The 15,471-nt window shown below is 52.6% G+C and overlaps 1 protein-coding gene across 2 annotated transcripts in view; it reads right to left on the bottom strand.

The window, feature by feature from the left end:
* LOC140111068 (1-acyl-sn-glycerol-3-phosphate acyltransferase gamma-like) overlaps positions 1–14,762 on the bottom strand; it is a 34,623-nt gene extending 19,861 nt beyond the window's left edge. The window contains exons 1-7 of one of the 2 annotated variants that reach the window (XM_072132314.1): positions 14,643–14,762; positions 5,125–5,356; positions 4,879–5,048; positions 4,513–4,674; positions 4,171–4,324; positions 3,918–4,020; positions 3,761–3,836 (exon numbers count right to left, since the gene is read on the bottom strand). In XM_072132314.1, coding sequence (XP_071988415.1) covers positions 3,761–3,836; positions 3,918–4,020; positions 4,171–4,324; positions 4,513–4,674; positions 4,879–5,048; positions 5,125–5,302 — 843 coding nt within the window. In that variant the 5' untranslated portion in view covers positions 5,303–5,356; positions 14,643–14,762. Of the gene's footprint in view, positions 1–3,760; positions 3,837–3,917; positions 4,021–4,170; positions 4,325–4,512; positions 4,675–4,878; positions 5,049–5,124; positions 5,357–7,797; positions 8,354–14,642 lie in introns of those variants that run through there. The other variant, XM_072132315.1, reaches the window with a different exon arrangement.
* Positions 14,763–15,471: the final 709 nt, after the last annotated feature.

Here is a 15,471-nt window from a genome sequence, read left to right as displayed (position 1 = left end):
CCAGGCTGTACTACTAGCTGGTCACCTTCTCCTGGTAGAGCCCGGCTGCACTACTATCTGCTCACCTTCTCCTGGTAGAGCCAGGCTGTACTACCATATGGTCACCTTCTCCTGGTAGAGCTGGTGTAGCCAGGCTGTGCTACCAGCTGGTCACCTTCTCCTGGTAGAGCTGTGTAGCCAGGCTGTACTACTATCTGCTCACCTTCTCCTGGTAGAGCTGGTGTAGCGGGGCTGCACTATTATCTGCTCACCTTCTCCTGGTAGAGCTGGTGTAGCCAGGCTGCACTACTATCTGCTCACCTTCTCCTGGTAGAGCTTGTGTAGCCAGGCAGTACTACTATCTGCTCACCTTCTCCTGGTAGAGCTGGTGTAGCCGGGCTGTACTACTATCTGGTCACCTTCTCCTGGTAGAGCTTGTGTAGCCAGGCTGCACTATTAACTGCTCACCTTCTTCTGGTAGAGCTTGTGTAGCCAGGCTGTACTACTATCTGCTCACCTTCTCCTGGTAAAGCTGGTGTAGCCAGGCTGTACTACTATCTGGTCACCTTCTTCTGGTAGAGCTTGTGTAGCCAAGCTGTACTACTATCTGGTCACCTTCTCCAGGGAGAGCCAGGCTGCACAATTATCTGCTCACGTTCTCCTGGTAGAGCTGGTGTAGCCGGGCTGTGCTACTATCTGGTCACCTTCTCCTGGTAGAGCCAGGCTGTACTACCATTTGGTCATCTTCTCCTGGTAGAGCTGGTGTAGCCAGGCTGTGCTACTATCTGGTCACCTTCTCCTGGTAGAGCTGGTGTAGCCGGGCTGCACTATTAACTGCTCACCTTCTGGTAGAGCTGGTGTAGCCAGGCTGTACTACTATCTGGTCACCTTCTCCAGGGAGAGCCAGGCTGCACAATTATCTGCTCACGTTCTCCTGGTAGAGCTTGTGTAGCCAGGCTGTACTACTATCTGCTCACCTTCTCCTGGTAGAGCTGGTGTAGCCGACTGTGCTACTATCTGGTCACCTTCTCCTGGTAGAGCTGGTGTAGCCAGGCCTGTGCTACTATCTGCTCACCTTCTCCTGGTAGAGCTGGTGTAGCCAGGCTGTACTACTATCTGGTCACCTTCTCCTGGTAGAGCTGGTGTAGCCAGGCTGCACTACTATCTGCTCACCTTCTCCTGGTAGAGCTGGTGTAGCCAGGCTGCACTACTATCTGGTCACCTTCTCCTGGTAGAGCTGGTGTAGCCGGGCTGTGCTACTATCTGCTCACCTTCTCCTGGTAGAGGTGGTATAGCCAGGCTGTGCTACTATCTGGTCACCTTCTCCTGGTAGAGCTTGTGTAGCCAGGCTGTACTACTATCTGGTCACCTTCTCCTGGTAGAGCTTGTGTAGCCAGGCTGTACTACAATCTGGTCACCTTCTCCTGGTAGAGCTTGTGTAGCCAGGCTGTACTACTATCTGGTCACCTTCTCCTGGTAGAGCTTGTGTAGCCAGGCTGTACTACAATCTGGTCACCTTCTCCTGGTAGAGCTTGTGTAGCCAGGCTGTACTACTATCTGCTCACCTTCTCCTGGTAGAGCTTGTGTAGCCAGGCTGTACTACTATCTGCTCACCTTCTCCTGGTAGAGCTTGTGTAGCCAGGCTGTACTACTAGCTGGTCACCTTCTCCTGGTAGAGCTTGTGTAGCCAGGCTGCACTACTATCTGCTCACCTTCTCCTGGTAGAGCTTGTGTAGCCAGGCAGTACTACTATCTGCTCACCTTCTCCTGGTAGAGCTTGTGTAGCCAGGCTGCACTACTATCTGCTCACCTTCTCCTGGTAGAGCTTGTGTAGGCAGGCTGTACTACTATCTGGTCACCTTCTCCTGGTAGAGCTGGTTTAGCCAGGCAGTACTACTATCTGCTCACCTTCTCCTGGTAGAGCTTGTGTAGCCAGGCTGTGCTACTATCAGGTCACCTTCTCCTGGTAGAGCTGGTGTAGCCAGGCTGTACTACTATCTGCTCACCTTCTCCTGGTAGAGGTGGTGTAGCCAGGCTGTACAACTATCTGGTCACCTTCTCCTGGTAGAGCTGGTGTAGCCAGGCTGCACTACTATCTGCTCACCTTCTCCTGGTAGAGCTTGTGTAGCCAGGCTGTACTGCTATCTGGTCACCTTCTCCAGGGAGAGCCAGGCTGCACAATTATCTGCTCACGTTCTCCTGGTAGAGCTTGTGTAGCCAGGCTGTACTACTATCTGCTCACCTTCTCCTGGTAGAGCTGGTGTAGCCAGGCTGTACTACTATCTGCTCACCTTCTCCTGGTAGAGCTGGTGTAGCCGGCTGTGCTACTATCTGGTCACCTTCTCCTGGTAGAGTTGGTGTAGCCAGGCTGTGCTACTATCTGCTCACCTTCTCCTGGTAGAGCTGGTGTAGCCAGGCTGCACTACTATCTGGTCACCTTCTCCTGGTAGAGCTGGTGTAGCCAGGCTGCACTACTATCTGCTCACCTTCTCCTGGTAGAGCTGGTGTAGCCAGGCTGCACTACTATCTGCTCACCTTCTCCTGGTAGAGCTGGTGTAGCCAGGCTGCACTACTATCTGCTCATCTTCTCCTGGTAGAGCTTGTGTAGCCAGGCTGCACTACTATCTGCTCATCTTCTCCTGGTAGAGCTTGTGTAGCCAGGCTGTGCTACTATCTGCTCACCTTCTCCTGGTAGAGCTGGTGTAGCCAGGCTGTACTGCTATCTGCTCACCTTCTCCTGGTAGAGCTTGTGTAGCCAGGCTGTGCTACTATCTGCTCACCTTCTCCTGGTAGAGCTTGTGTAGCCAGGCTGTACTGCTATCTGCTCACCTTCTCCTGGTAGAGCCAGGCTGTACTACTATCTGCTCACCTTCTCCTGGTAGAGCTTGTGTAGCCAGGCTGTACTACTATCTGCTCACCTTCTCCTGGTAGAGCTTGTGTAGCCAGGCTGTACTACTATCTGGTCACCTTCTCCTGGTAGAGCTGGTTTAGCCAGGCTGTACAACTATCTGGTCACCTTCTCCTGGTAGAGCTGGTGTAGCCAGGCTGCACTACTATCTGCTCACCTTCTCCTGGTAGAGCTTGTGTAGCCAGGCTGTACTGCTATCTGGTCACCTTCTCCAGGGAGAGCCAGGCTGCACAATTATCTGCTCACGTTCTCCTGGTAGAGCTTGTGTAGCCAGGCTGTACTACTATCTGCTCACCTTCTCCTGGTAGAGCTGGTGTAGCCGGCTGTGCTACTATCTGCTCACCTTCTCCTGGTAGAGCTTGTGTAGCCAGGCTGTACTGCTATCTGCTCACCTTCTCCTGGTAGAGCCAGGCTGTACTACTATCTGCTCACCTTCTCCTGGTAGAGCTTGTGTAGCCAGGCTGTACTACTATCTGCTCACCTTCTCCTGGTAGAGCTTGTGTAGCCAGGCTGTACTACTATCTTTTCACCTTCTCCTGGTAGAGCTTTTGTAGCCAGGCTGTACTACTATCTGCTCACCTTCTCCTGGTAGAGCTTGTGTAGCCAGGCTGTACTGCTATCTGCTCACCTTCTCCTGGTAGAGCTTGTGTAGCCAGGCTGTGCTACTATCTGCTCACCTTCTCCTGGTAGAGCTGGTGTAGCCAGGCTGTGCTACTATCTGCTCACCTTCTCCTGGTAGAGCTTGTGTAGCCAGGCTGTGCTACTATCTGCTCACCTTCTCCTGGTAGAGCTTGTGTAGCCAGGCTGTGCTACTATCTGCTCACCTTCTCCTGGTAGAGCTTGTGTAGCCAGGCTGTGCTACTATCTGCTCACCTTCTCCTGGTAGAGCTTGTGTAGCCAGGCTGCAGCCTCCTGCTCGTCCTCTGGGATCTCCTCCACAGGAAAACGCCTGAGAGGACAGAAGCGGTGACAATCATGGAGGCCAGGAAGCAGGTTAGGATACAGGAATCTGTGAATGTTTGCAGCTCACCTCACACACATGTCCGCTTCATATTTCTTTCCATACAGAATTCCAAGTAAAGATGGATTCTTGTTTTCACGGAAATTCAGGGTCACGTCATACACGGCGGAAACTGCAGGGAGACAATGCAGTGTAAAAACTACAGTGCCGGAGCCGTCCTGAAGTGCACCCTCACCCTCCTACAAGTGCACTGCTCATGAGGTGGAGGTCATGTACTCCTCTCATGGGCTCCTTAAGGCGAGGGTTATTACACGATGATCACCTGTTCCCCGGAGACACTGGAGCGCCGTGGTAAAGCCTTTAGTTCGTGGCAGCAGGTGATGCTTCAGGCGGGCTAGACCCTTCTTATCCGCCACCTCCATGCTGATCTTATGCTTCGTTTCTGTAAATCTCGTCCCTTCACAGTAGAGCAGGAACTAGGAGGAGGAAGGGGCAAAAGTCAATGACCGAGCATGGATGACGAGGGGGAAAGGTCACATCATAGATAAGGACACCACAGAGAGAAGACAAAGGTCCTATAGATCCTCCTGCAGCCACATCCAGGAGTGCATCTACATGATAGCAGCAGAGACCCATGAGGAAGGGCAACATCTCATGCACTCACCCACATGTACTCCGGGTAGTCACGCAGGCTCTGCAGTCCTTGGATGACAGTGTCACGATCTTCTTCCCATTTGCGCTTACAGAAGACAATTTCCAGGAAGTACCAGGTCCATCCGATCAGGGGAACCATCAGCAGCTCTTTCTTTGCGAGAACTTTTGAGCTCTGAAGGGAAAGTAAAAATAAAGAGTATGAAAAATAAATGCAATAACAGCAGATGATGGAGACCTCCGTGACCAAGGCATGGACAGCACATGATACGGTCATGAGTCATGCTACAGGTGAAGGTCTCTGCCCTCGTAGAGGAGGATTCCAGAAGACAAATGTAATGAGGCATACCTTCTAGGGCAAGTTACAACCTGCACTCACCCCTAAGACTCCAAAGCGCTCACACATGGTCCAGCCACACAGGAAGTCAATTTCAAAGTTGTGATTGAGGATGATGATGACATGCTCCTTCCCAAAGTGATCCACGGCCTTCTGGTCACTGAAGAGGGTGCACTGTGTGCCGGACCACCACTCTAGCAGCATCACCAGCTCTGAGAGAGGGAAAGGACACAAGGGATGAGCACAGGCCCAGCTTGGGCTGAGTGCACACTGACCGAGGCTACTTACGGCTCCACAGTGAGTAGGAAAGACGGCAGTTGATCCTGCGGTACAGCTGCTTGTCGTAGCGCCATAGCGGGAGGGTGCACAGCTGCAGGAAATTGATGACAAGGCCGCTCACAACAAAGACAAAGCCAATCAAGAGGTGAACCACAAACTGCGTCTTCAGGAACCCCCAAAACCCCATTGTGGAGCCAACATTCAGTGCCGCTTACACGGACCCTCACTCAAAGCCACCGTCCTGAGAAGAAACAGAAGAGGAAGAGGATGAAGAACAGGAGCAGTGCAACCCCACATGGACCTCTAGGAGAGTAATGGAGACTATATACCCTTCCCCCTTGTACAGCTAGGGAAAGAACGTCACCAATACATCTATAGATAAGGCTGATACACACATAATATTCTCATCAGATCCAGAAAGAGAAACTCCACCAGAGATTCCACAAATGGTTTGAACAATGAAAATCCTGAACAAATTACATGTACGTAACATTGTGTACAAGACGCCTGGTGCATGGAGACACGAGTGACCTCCTCCGGGGGACTCTGGCCCACTCTCCACATCCCGAAGGTTGGTGGGCTTCTTCTATGGTCTTGCTACAAGGACCCCCTTACTGGTAGATGGCAGTTCTTTAGTGTGCGCTTACAGGCCATGGAGGGTGAGGGCATTACTTATTGTTGTAGCTGCTGATTCCAGGACTTTCCGGAGCTCAAGCTCCACACATGGTCCTTGGCTCTTGGACAACTCTTCTGGAAATTCTCTTCACTCCTCCGTGTGAAATCTTGTGAGGAGCTCCTGGCCGAGGCCGGTTTATGGTGAAACAAAGTTACTCCCTGGTGTTACACATTACAAGAGGCTCCTCGGTAATGAGACTTTTTATAATTATCAGGTGAAGAAGATGATATTATGTATCACCAAGTGTCAGGATTGCTTTCTAATTACTGACAGATCTCAGCTGGTGTCATGACTTTTCACCACAGATGTTCTTGAATTTTGTGTAATGAGACAAAATAATTAAAAGAAAGTTGATTTCTCTTACAGTGTGGAATGGAATGGAGGGATTGTAATCTGGTAACAATTTCCTGTCAGCAGCTTCACAAAAACATTTACTTGCCGACTTATTTTACCGGCCGTGTCAGATTTAGGCCATGGAAATGGACCTTATTCCACACCTTATACAGAAGGGGAGTCCTTGCATTAAACCAAAATATAAGCATGGTCTTTGCGTCTACTGACTGAACAGCAGTGCCAGCGCAGGAACCAGTATCAGGACTAAGGACACAGAACAGAGTGCCACATGGAGGAGAGAAGCTGCCATAGTGTAGTGCCAGGAGCACAAGAGGAGCCAGGAAAGGAGAGTTATTTATTTTGGTCTGCTCCGGGGTCCCCAGGGCCGCCCCCGCCCGCTCCGGGGTCCCCAGGGCCGCCCCCGCCCGCTCCGGGGTCCCCAGGGCCGCCCCCGCCCGCTCCGGGGTCCCCAGGGCCGCCCCCGCCCGCTCCGGGGTCCCCAGGGCCGCCCCCGCCCGCTCCGGGGTCCCCAGGGCCATCATCGTCTGCTCCTTAGATCAGGAATAGAACATAGAAATAGACCAGGGGCATTTCATAGTTTTGCCAAATTCTTATGAGAATATTCCGCACACATTGCATTGATCAAACTGTATAAACTTATTATACTTTTTGGAGTCGGTTCATTTTAACCCAATTCCCGAGCAATGCACAAAAAGGGGGAAAAGTGCAATTCTACGTCCTCATCACAGCCTCGCATCACACAGAACTAGCGGCCACATCATCTGCATTTACTTTACGACTTGGAAGTCAGGCTGCAAGGGGGAGGATTTATGGCTTATTCTCATCTGAACTCAGTTTTTTCGACCTTCTTTTGTATATTGTTTAATGGATTGTATTGGAGCACAGGTCAACCAAGCTTGGCTAGGAGAGTTGCCAATCATGTTAGGTCGTGCTCATTACTCCGCCCACTGAAATAACTGCCAAATGAGGAGTGAAAAAACGAGGGGAGCCTGAGGCTGCGTTCACACCTTCAGGTTTTCACATGCAGTGAGAACATGTCATTGAGAGAAGATGGTTTGGACATTGGAAACTGCATCTGAAAAACTGATCGTGTGAACGCACCCTGAGGGAGAAGGGAGAGAGATGATCCTGAGGTCTACCATGTCTGAAGAAATTATCTCCAAACTAAAATTCGAGTGAAGCCGAGGTACAGGACACAGACTGAAGTATAGGGACTTCTTCTCAGATAACACAGATATCGTGTGACACGACTGATGGCCACCATGTATCACTACATATATAATTACAATGACCAAAAATGACAACATCCTGTGACTTATTTGTAACTTGAGGTCTACAAGGTCCTCAAAGGTTTCCAGGGGACACCTATCAAATAATGTGGTTGGGTCAGGAAAACACATGGTCCGCTCTAGGACTAGATCCATCCTTTACTGGGAATCCCAGAGGATGGAGTGGACCTGATACAGAATAATCTGCAGCGTCCAGCCACATAATCAGAACGTTAATAGAGGACCCAAGATGACCCTAGTGGTACCATAAAAACAAGGATTATGGGAGGTGGCGTTGGACTGCAGGACCAGGTCAGCTACCCCAGGGAGCTGGAGGATTGGTGAATGTGAGTCTAGAGATTGACACTACTAGCGGTCACTCACCAGTACAGGTAGTACACCAGGGCCAGGGCAAACAAGGTGGCGCACACCCCAGAAAACAGGCAGACGGCAGACTGATTGGCCAACATTCTGGTCAAAGATCAGTATCTCGCTGAAGTAAAGTCCAGGACGGGAGCTTCAGGCTGCTCAGTACTGACCACAAGACTGCAGCGGTGACACCACATTCACATGACGACTATAATCCTTATAGGCTCTGGGTCACTTCAGGTCTCCAGTCCGTCCCGATCACAGGTAACAAGGGTCCTGTAAACCCTACGATGAGGGGTCGTTATTCCACGAACAGTCGAGTCTTTTTGGGGGTAAAGCTGTTGCAGATTCTTCTTCTCCTATATTCACCAGGCGTGACAGGTGAGATTCTCACTAAAGCCGGACAATCCCTTGGGATTAAGCCTGTGAGGGACAGATCTGCCGGGTCAGCAGAAGCCTAGACAGGACAGATCGCCCCTTGTAACCCCCACCCCCCATCGCGGCTCTGAAAACAATGTGACGTCAACTGGTGGAATTCACCAAATCATGAAAATCGTCTCCTGAGCTCGAAACAACCAAATAAATAACCACGACCAAAAGAGGAGGAACGCAAATCTGATAATCTGATTAATGAGCAAACAGAGAGAGAGGGCAAGGACTGAAACACGTCACCCACTTACAGCACACACTCAGTGACAAATATAAAAAAGTGTCTAAATGATGCAAACCGATAACGTCTCAGGCAATACAGCCTCGATTTCAGCCGTGATCGGTGTAGACACCGGGTCTTGCCACCAATGTGCTACATAAAGGCTCTCAGAGGCCATTACTGGGTAGTAGCCTGGACAGTACAGAGGTGAGCGAGAAGATGGCCATAACTGGCCTAGGAGTAGCTCGATGGGGTTTTTTTAAAAAATTGCCCTCACCTTAGGCTATTGAGCGCTCGCAGAAGTGACACAGAAACGAGCCTCTGAAACAAACCCCTAGTAGAGGGGAGTGTGTGATCACGGGATCGATGGGAGCGCAGATCCAACAGGTTCCTTCATTACAACCCCATCTCTGCCTCCGGCATCTCCATCTGCTGGAATCCCAAGCTCATTTTTAAAAACTGTCACCGGCCAAATTGGATAAGGACTCAATAGAGGACTAAAGAGGATAACCGGAACTAAATATATTCCGATAACCTAATTTTCCTTTTCTTTCCTTCCCCCTCTTTCCTATGGGTCCCAGACCCAACATTTCTATTGAAGACCCGATGTTGGGGTTTTGTTTTGTTTTTTTTGTGTTTCATAAAATTGAAAATTCAATAAATACAGTTAAAGGGCACCCACCACCACAAATCTACCTATAAAGGTAGATTGGGTGGTAGGTGGATCAATGGGACGTGAGGATAGCCCTTTTAAGGGCTAATCCTCACGTCCCCACACTTTTTTGATAACTTTTATTCCACATATATTCAAATTTACTTATGCGGCTACTGGGGCGTGGAGTAGCCGCATCTGAGGTTACACGAGGCGGCTACTCCACACCCCGGTAGCCACTTTACCCCTCCTACTAACCCATCTTCGTCGCGCAGCTCCGCGTAGCTGCGCGCCCTCGTCCGGCGATCCTGCCGTCTGCGCATGCGCAGAAGAGCAGGCCCGCGCGTGTTTCGGAGCAGTGACCACGCAGGCGCATGCGCAGACGCCAGGATCGCCGGACGAGGGCGCGCAGCTACGCGGAGCTGCGAGCCGAAGATGTGTGAGTAGGAGGGGAAAAGTGGCTACCGGGGCGTGTAACCTCAGATGCGGCTACTCCACGCCCCAGTAGCCGCATAAGTAAATTTGAATATATGTGGAATAAAAGTTATCAAAAAAGTAAGGGGACGTGAGGATTAGCCCTTAAAAGGGCTATCCTCACGTCCCATTGATCCACCTACCACCCAATCTACCTTTATAGGTAGATTTGTGGTGGTAGGTTTCCTTTAAAAAAACAAACAAAAAAAAAAACCACTGTCACCGGGGCCTTTACCTCCAGGAGCTATCCACTATTTACGGCTTGGAAAAAAAATGGCTTCATAAGGAGTCCGGTCATCCTGCAGGGTTATTCCCAGAGGTGGGGACCTCCTTATTCAGAATGGAATATTATAGAGGAAAGGAGATCACAGGCCTATGTAATGTGTACAGAACCAGCCCGGTCACCAGAGGAGGGGGAATCTACGCACCTTACAGGTGTTATGTGACACTGATGAATTATAAATAACTGAATTGCCTTATTGTTAGCTACAGAAGAAACTGGACTCCAGAACAGGCAGGCAGGTAGGTAGGTAGGTGCATATGGTAGAGCCTGCGCGTTTCAAGCTGAGGCTCTTAATAATGGCAATGTACATAAAGACATAATCAGACATTTAAAACCAACAGGCACCTAATTCATGGAGTTTTCCCACTAAAATTCTCACATTTCAATCCCCCAGTGATGTTACACAATAAAGATCATTTAACCCCTTACTTTACAATGTTACTCAGTTTTATTGCTGTTTTAGCTCCTATCACTCCCTAGGCTCCCAGGGTGAGGGCGGGGCCTCTATAAGCAGACACATTATAATCCATCTAGTTCTGTGGGGTGACAATGTCGTTACATCCGGGTACAGGTGTATATACACTCTCATCTGGCTTCTGACATTGTACTAACACATAGAAAGAGAGACGAGACAGACAGAGGTGCCAAAGACTTTTACACAGTCCCCTCTGCTACCTCTCTGTTCTCACAGATATGCTCCTGCCTCCCCCTTCCCCTTGATCACTTATCTTGTAGCTTTTTACAATGTGCTACATCTCACAGACATGCGCCTGCCTCCCCTGGATCACTTATCTGCCTGTAGCTTGTAGCTCCTCTCTGCTCACAATGTGCTGGCAGGAAGTGAATCAGCGGGTGTCAGTGTGAGCGCCGTGCTGTACTGCAGGGGGCGGGGCTAGAGGCACAGAGCAGAGGGAGACAAACTGCTGCAAGGCTGTTACACAAAAAAATCCAAGATGGCGTCACCGACCTGAAATCAGAAGTTACGGGGTCGTGTATAGGGGCACCTGAAATTGTGTCCAGCAGGACTGATAGAGACAGGCTGGACTTATCTCAGATGCTGGATTTATGTTAGTAACGGTGAATTAGAGAATGTGATATGTTGTTATCCTGAGGACATAAGAAACTTATATGGTCTACACGAGAAACAAATCCCAATCACACAGGAACCGTAGGCTCCATAAATCCCATCATGTGCACCGAGGGTGGATAATGCCACCACCACCACCAATCCACGGCTCCAACGATACAGGGAAATAAGAAAAGACGGTGGAATGAGCTCGAAACACTCAAACCTGGAAACAGACGGTCCCCTACATAAGGACACCCAACGACCCCTCTGCCCCCTGTGACCTCTGGATGTTACTATAGTCCCAGGTGCAGTAATCAGCTGTCACGTGTATGTCATCAAGCTTTATTCATAATCCTTGGTCCCATTATAGCAAAAACATTTGAAAAATCAATTGTCACTGGGGCAAAAATTTTTTGCCTGGAACTACAACTATAAAATATAAAGTTATGACTTGCATACAAATTCAACTTATGAACAACCCTACGGAAATGATTCTGTACGTAACCGGGGCACTGCCTGTACATGAACGTTGTGTGACCACTGCAGTAACTCGATCAACGGCAACCACGGCCCACACTTGGTGTCCCCCTCTTCTCCTGACACTTGGCATCTCCCTGTGGTGTCCCCCCTCTTCTCCTGACATTTGGCCTCTCCCTGTGGTGTCCCCCCTCTTCTCCTCACACTTGGCCTCTCCCTTTCGTGTCCCCCCCTCTTCTCCTGACATTTGGCCTCTCCCTGTGGTGTCCCCCCTCTTCTCCTCACACTTGGCCTCTCTCTGTGGTGTCCCCCTCTTCTCCTGACATTTGGCCTCTCTCTGTGGTGTCCCCGCTCTTCTCCTCACACTTGGCCCCTCCCTGTCGTGTCCCCCCTCTTCTCCTGACATTTGGCCACTTCCTGTGGTGTCCCCCCTCTTCTCCTCACACTTGGCCTCTCCCTGTGGTGTCCCCCCTCTTCTCCTCACACTTGGCCTCTCCCTGTGGTGTCCCCCCTCTTCTCCTCTCCCTGCCGTGTCCCCCCTCTTCTCCTCACACTTGGCCTCTCCCTGTGGTGTCCCCCCCCTCTTCTCCTCACACTTGGCCTCTCCCTGTGGTGTCCCCCCTCTTCTCCTCACACTTGGCCTCTCCCTGTGGTGTCCCCCCTCTTCTCCTCACACTTGGCCTCTCCCTGTGGTGTCCCCCCCTCTTCTCCTCACACTTGGCCTCTCCCTGTGGTGTCCCCCCTCTTCTCCTCACACTTGGCCTCTCTCTGTGGTGTCCCCCCTCTTCTCCTCACACTTGGCCTCTCTCTGTGGTGTCCCCCCTCTTCTCCTCACACTTGGCCTCTCCCTGTGGTGTCCCCAGTCTTCTCCTGACACTTGGCCTCTCCCTGTGGTGTCCCCCCTCTTCTCCTGACATTTGGCCTCTCCCTGTGGTGTCCCCGCTCTTCTCCTCACACTTGGCCCCTCCCTGTCGTGTCCCCCCTCTTCTCCTGACATTTGGCCTCTCCCTGTGGTGTCCCCCCTCTTCTCCTCACACTTGGCCTCTCCCTGTGGTGTCCCCCCTCTTCTCCTCACACTTGGCCTCTCCCTGTGGTGTCCCCCCTCTTCTCCTCACACTTGGCCTCTCCCTGTGGTGTCCCCCCTCTTCTCCTCACACTTGGCCTCTCCCTGTGGTGTCCCCCCTCTTCTCCTCACACTTGGCCTCTCCCTGTGGTGTCCCCCCTCTTCTCCTCACACTTGGCTTCTCTCTGTGGTGTCCCCCCTCTTCTCCTGACACTTGGCCTCTCCCTGTGGTGTCCCCCCTCTTCTCCTCACACTTGGCCTCTCTCTGTGGTGTCCCCCCTCTTCTCCTCACACTTGGCCCCTCCCTGTCGTGTCCCCCCTCTTCTCCTGACATTTGGCCTCTTCCTGTGGTGTCCCCACTCTTCTCCTCACACTTGGCCTCTCTCTGTGGTGTCCCCCCTCTTCTCCTCACACTTGGCCTCTCCCTATGGTGTCCCCCTCTTCTCCTGACATTTGGCCTCTTCCTGTGGTGTCCCCCCTCTTCTCCTCACACTTGGCCTCTCCCTGTGGTGTCCCCCCTCTTCTCCTCACACTTGGCCTCTCCCTATGGTGTCCCCCCTCTTCTCCTGACATTTGGCCTCTTCCTGTGGTGTCCCCCCTCTTCTCCTCACACTTGGCCTCTCTCTGTGGTGTCCCCCCTCTTCTCCTCACACTTGGCCCCTCCCTGTGGTGTCCCCCCTCTTCTCCTGACACTTGGCCTCTCCCTGTGGTGTCCCCCCTCTTCTCCTCACACTTGGCCTCTCCCTGTGGTGTCCCCCCTCTTCTCCTCACACTTGGCCTCTCCCTGTGGTGTCCCCCCTCTTCTCCTCACACTTGGCCTCTCTCTGTGGTGTCCCCCCTCTTCTCCTCACACTTGGCCTCTCTCTGTGGTGTCCCCCCTCTTCTCCTCACACTTGGCCCCTCCCTGTCGTGTCCCCCCTCTTCTCCTTACACTTGGCTTCTCTCTGTGGTGTCCCCCCTCTTCTCCTCACACTTGGCCTCTCTCTGTGGTGTCCCCCCTCTTCTCCTCACACTTGGCCTCTCCCTGTGGTGTCCCCCCTCTTCTCCTCACACTTGGCCTCTCCCTGTGGTGTCCCCCCTCTTCTCCTCACACTTGACCTCTCTCTGTGGTGTCCCCCCCTCTTCTCCTCACACTTGGCCTCTCCCTGTGGTGTCCCCCCTCTTCTCCTCACACTTGGCCTCTCCCTGTGGTGTCCCCCCTCTTCTCCTCACACTTGGCCTCTCCCTGTGGTGTCCCCCCTCTTCTCCTCACACTTGGCCTCTCCCTGTGGTGCCCCCCCTCTTCTCCTCACACTTGGCCTCTCCCTGTGGTGTCCCCCCTCTTCTCCTCACACTTGGCCTCTCTCTGTGGTGTCCCCCCTCTTCTCCTCACACTTGGCCTCTCTCTGTGGTGTCCCCCCTCTTCTCCTCACACTTGGCCTCTCCCTGTGGTGTCCCCCCTCTTCTCCTCACACTTGGCCTCTCTCTGTGGTGTCCCCCCTCTTCTCCTCACACTTGGCCTCTCTCTGTGGTGTCCCCCCTCTTCTCCTCACACTTGGCCTCTCCCTGTGGTGTCCCCCCCTCTTCTCCTCACACTTGGCCTCTCCCTGTGGTGTCCCCCCCTCTTCTCCTCACACTTGGCCTCTCCCTGTGGTGTCCCCCCTCTTCTCCTCACACCTGGCCTCTCCCTGTGGTGTCCCCCCCTCTTCTCCTCACACTTGGCCTCTCCCTGTGGTGTCCCCCCAATTCTCCTCACACTTGGCCTCTCTCTGTGGTGTCCCCCCTCTTCTCCTCACACTTGGCCTCTCCCTGTGGTGTCCCCCCTCTTCTCCTCACACTTGGCCTCTCCCTGTGGTGTCCCCCCAATTCTCCTCACACTTGGCCTCTCTCTGTGGTGTCCCCCCTCTTCTCCTCACACTTGGCCTCTCCCTATGGTGTCCCCCCTCTTCTCCTGACACTTGGCCTCTCCTTGTAATGTCCCCCCTCTTCTCCTCACACTTGGCCTCTCCCTATGGTGTCCCCCCTCTTCTCCTCACACTTGGCCTCTCCTTGTAATGTCCCCCCTCTTCTCCTCACACTTGGCCTCTCCTTGTGGTGTCCCCCCTCTTCTCCTGACACTTGGCCTCTCCCTGTGGTGTCCCCGTTAGCTCCTCCCTCAGTCCCCCGCCCTCTCCGCCTCCCGGTGCCCTGTATCCCGGTATCCCCGTCTCTTACCTCTGCGTCCCAGATTCTGGTGTTACACCTGCACAGCGGAAGCCCGCCCCCAGATGCCGGCCTGAACCGGAAGCTCACGTCCACGTGGAAAGCTGGCCAATCAGCAGACTCCTGTAAGCTCCTCCCACCCGCAGCGTTGTCCGTGATGGTCACGCCCAGTCACCTGTCTGCGGGGCTGCTGTGACCACGCCCTCTCCTGATAATGACGGAGGGGCGGAGACTGCTGCTGTCACCTCACGCAGGCGCGCTCTGTCTGATAGAGGTCACAGTGACCGGAGAGCGGCCAGTGCGTGTCCGTATATACCGTGTGTATAGCGCCGTACGTACAGCTCCGTATGCCTCATACACCTCACTATACACCCCCCCATACCTCATACACCTCACTATACACCCCCCCCATACCTCATACACCTCACTATACACCCCCCATACCTCATACACTCACTATACACCCCCCATACCTCATACACCTCACTATACACCCCCCCATACCTCATACACCTCACTATACACCCCCCCATACCTCATACACCTCACTATACACCCCCCCATACCTCATACACCTCACTATACACCCCCCATACCTCATACACCTCACTATACACCCCCCCATACCTCATACACCTCACTATACACCCCCCATACCTCATACACCTCACTATACACCCCCCATACCTCATACACCTCACTATACACCCCCCATACCTCATACACCTCACTATACACCCCCCCATACACCTCACTATACACCCCCCATACCTCATACACCTCACTATACACCCCCCCATACCTCATACACCTCACTGTACACCCCCCATACCTCATACAC

Source organism: Engystomops pustulosus, unplaced genomic scaffold, assembly GCF_040894005.1.
Source record: "Engystomops pustulosus unplaced genomic scaffold, aEngPut4.maternal MAT_SCAFFOLD_374, whole genome shotgun sequence".
Lineage (NCBI taxonomy): Eukaryota > Metazoa > Chordata > Amphibia > Anura > Leptodactylidae > Engystomops > Engystomops pustulosus.
Note: the sequence above shows the minus strand (reverse complement) of the source record. Positions and strands in the feature narration are given on the sequence as shown.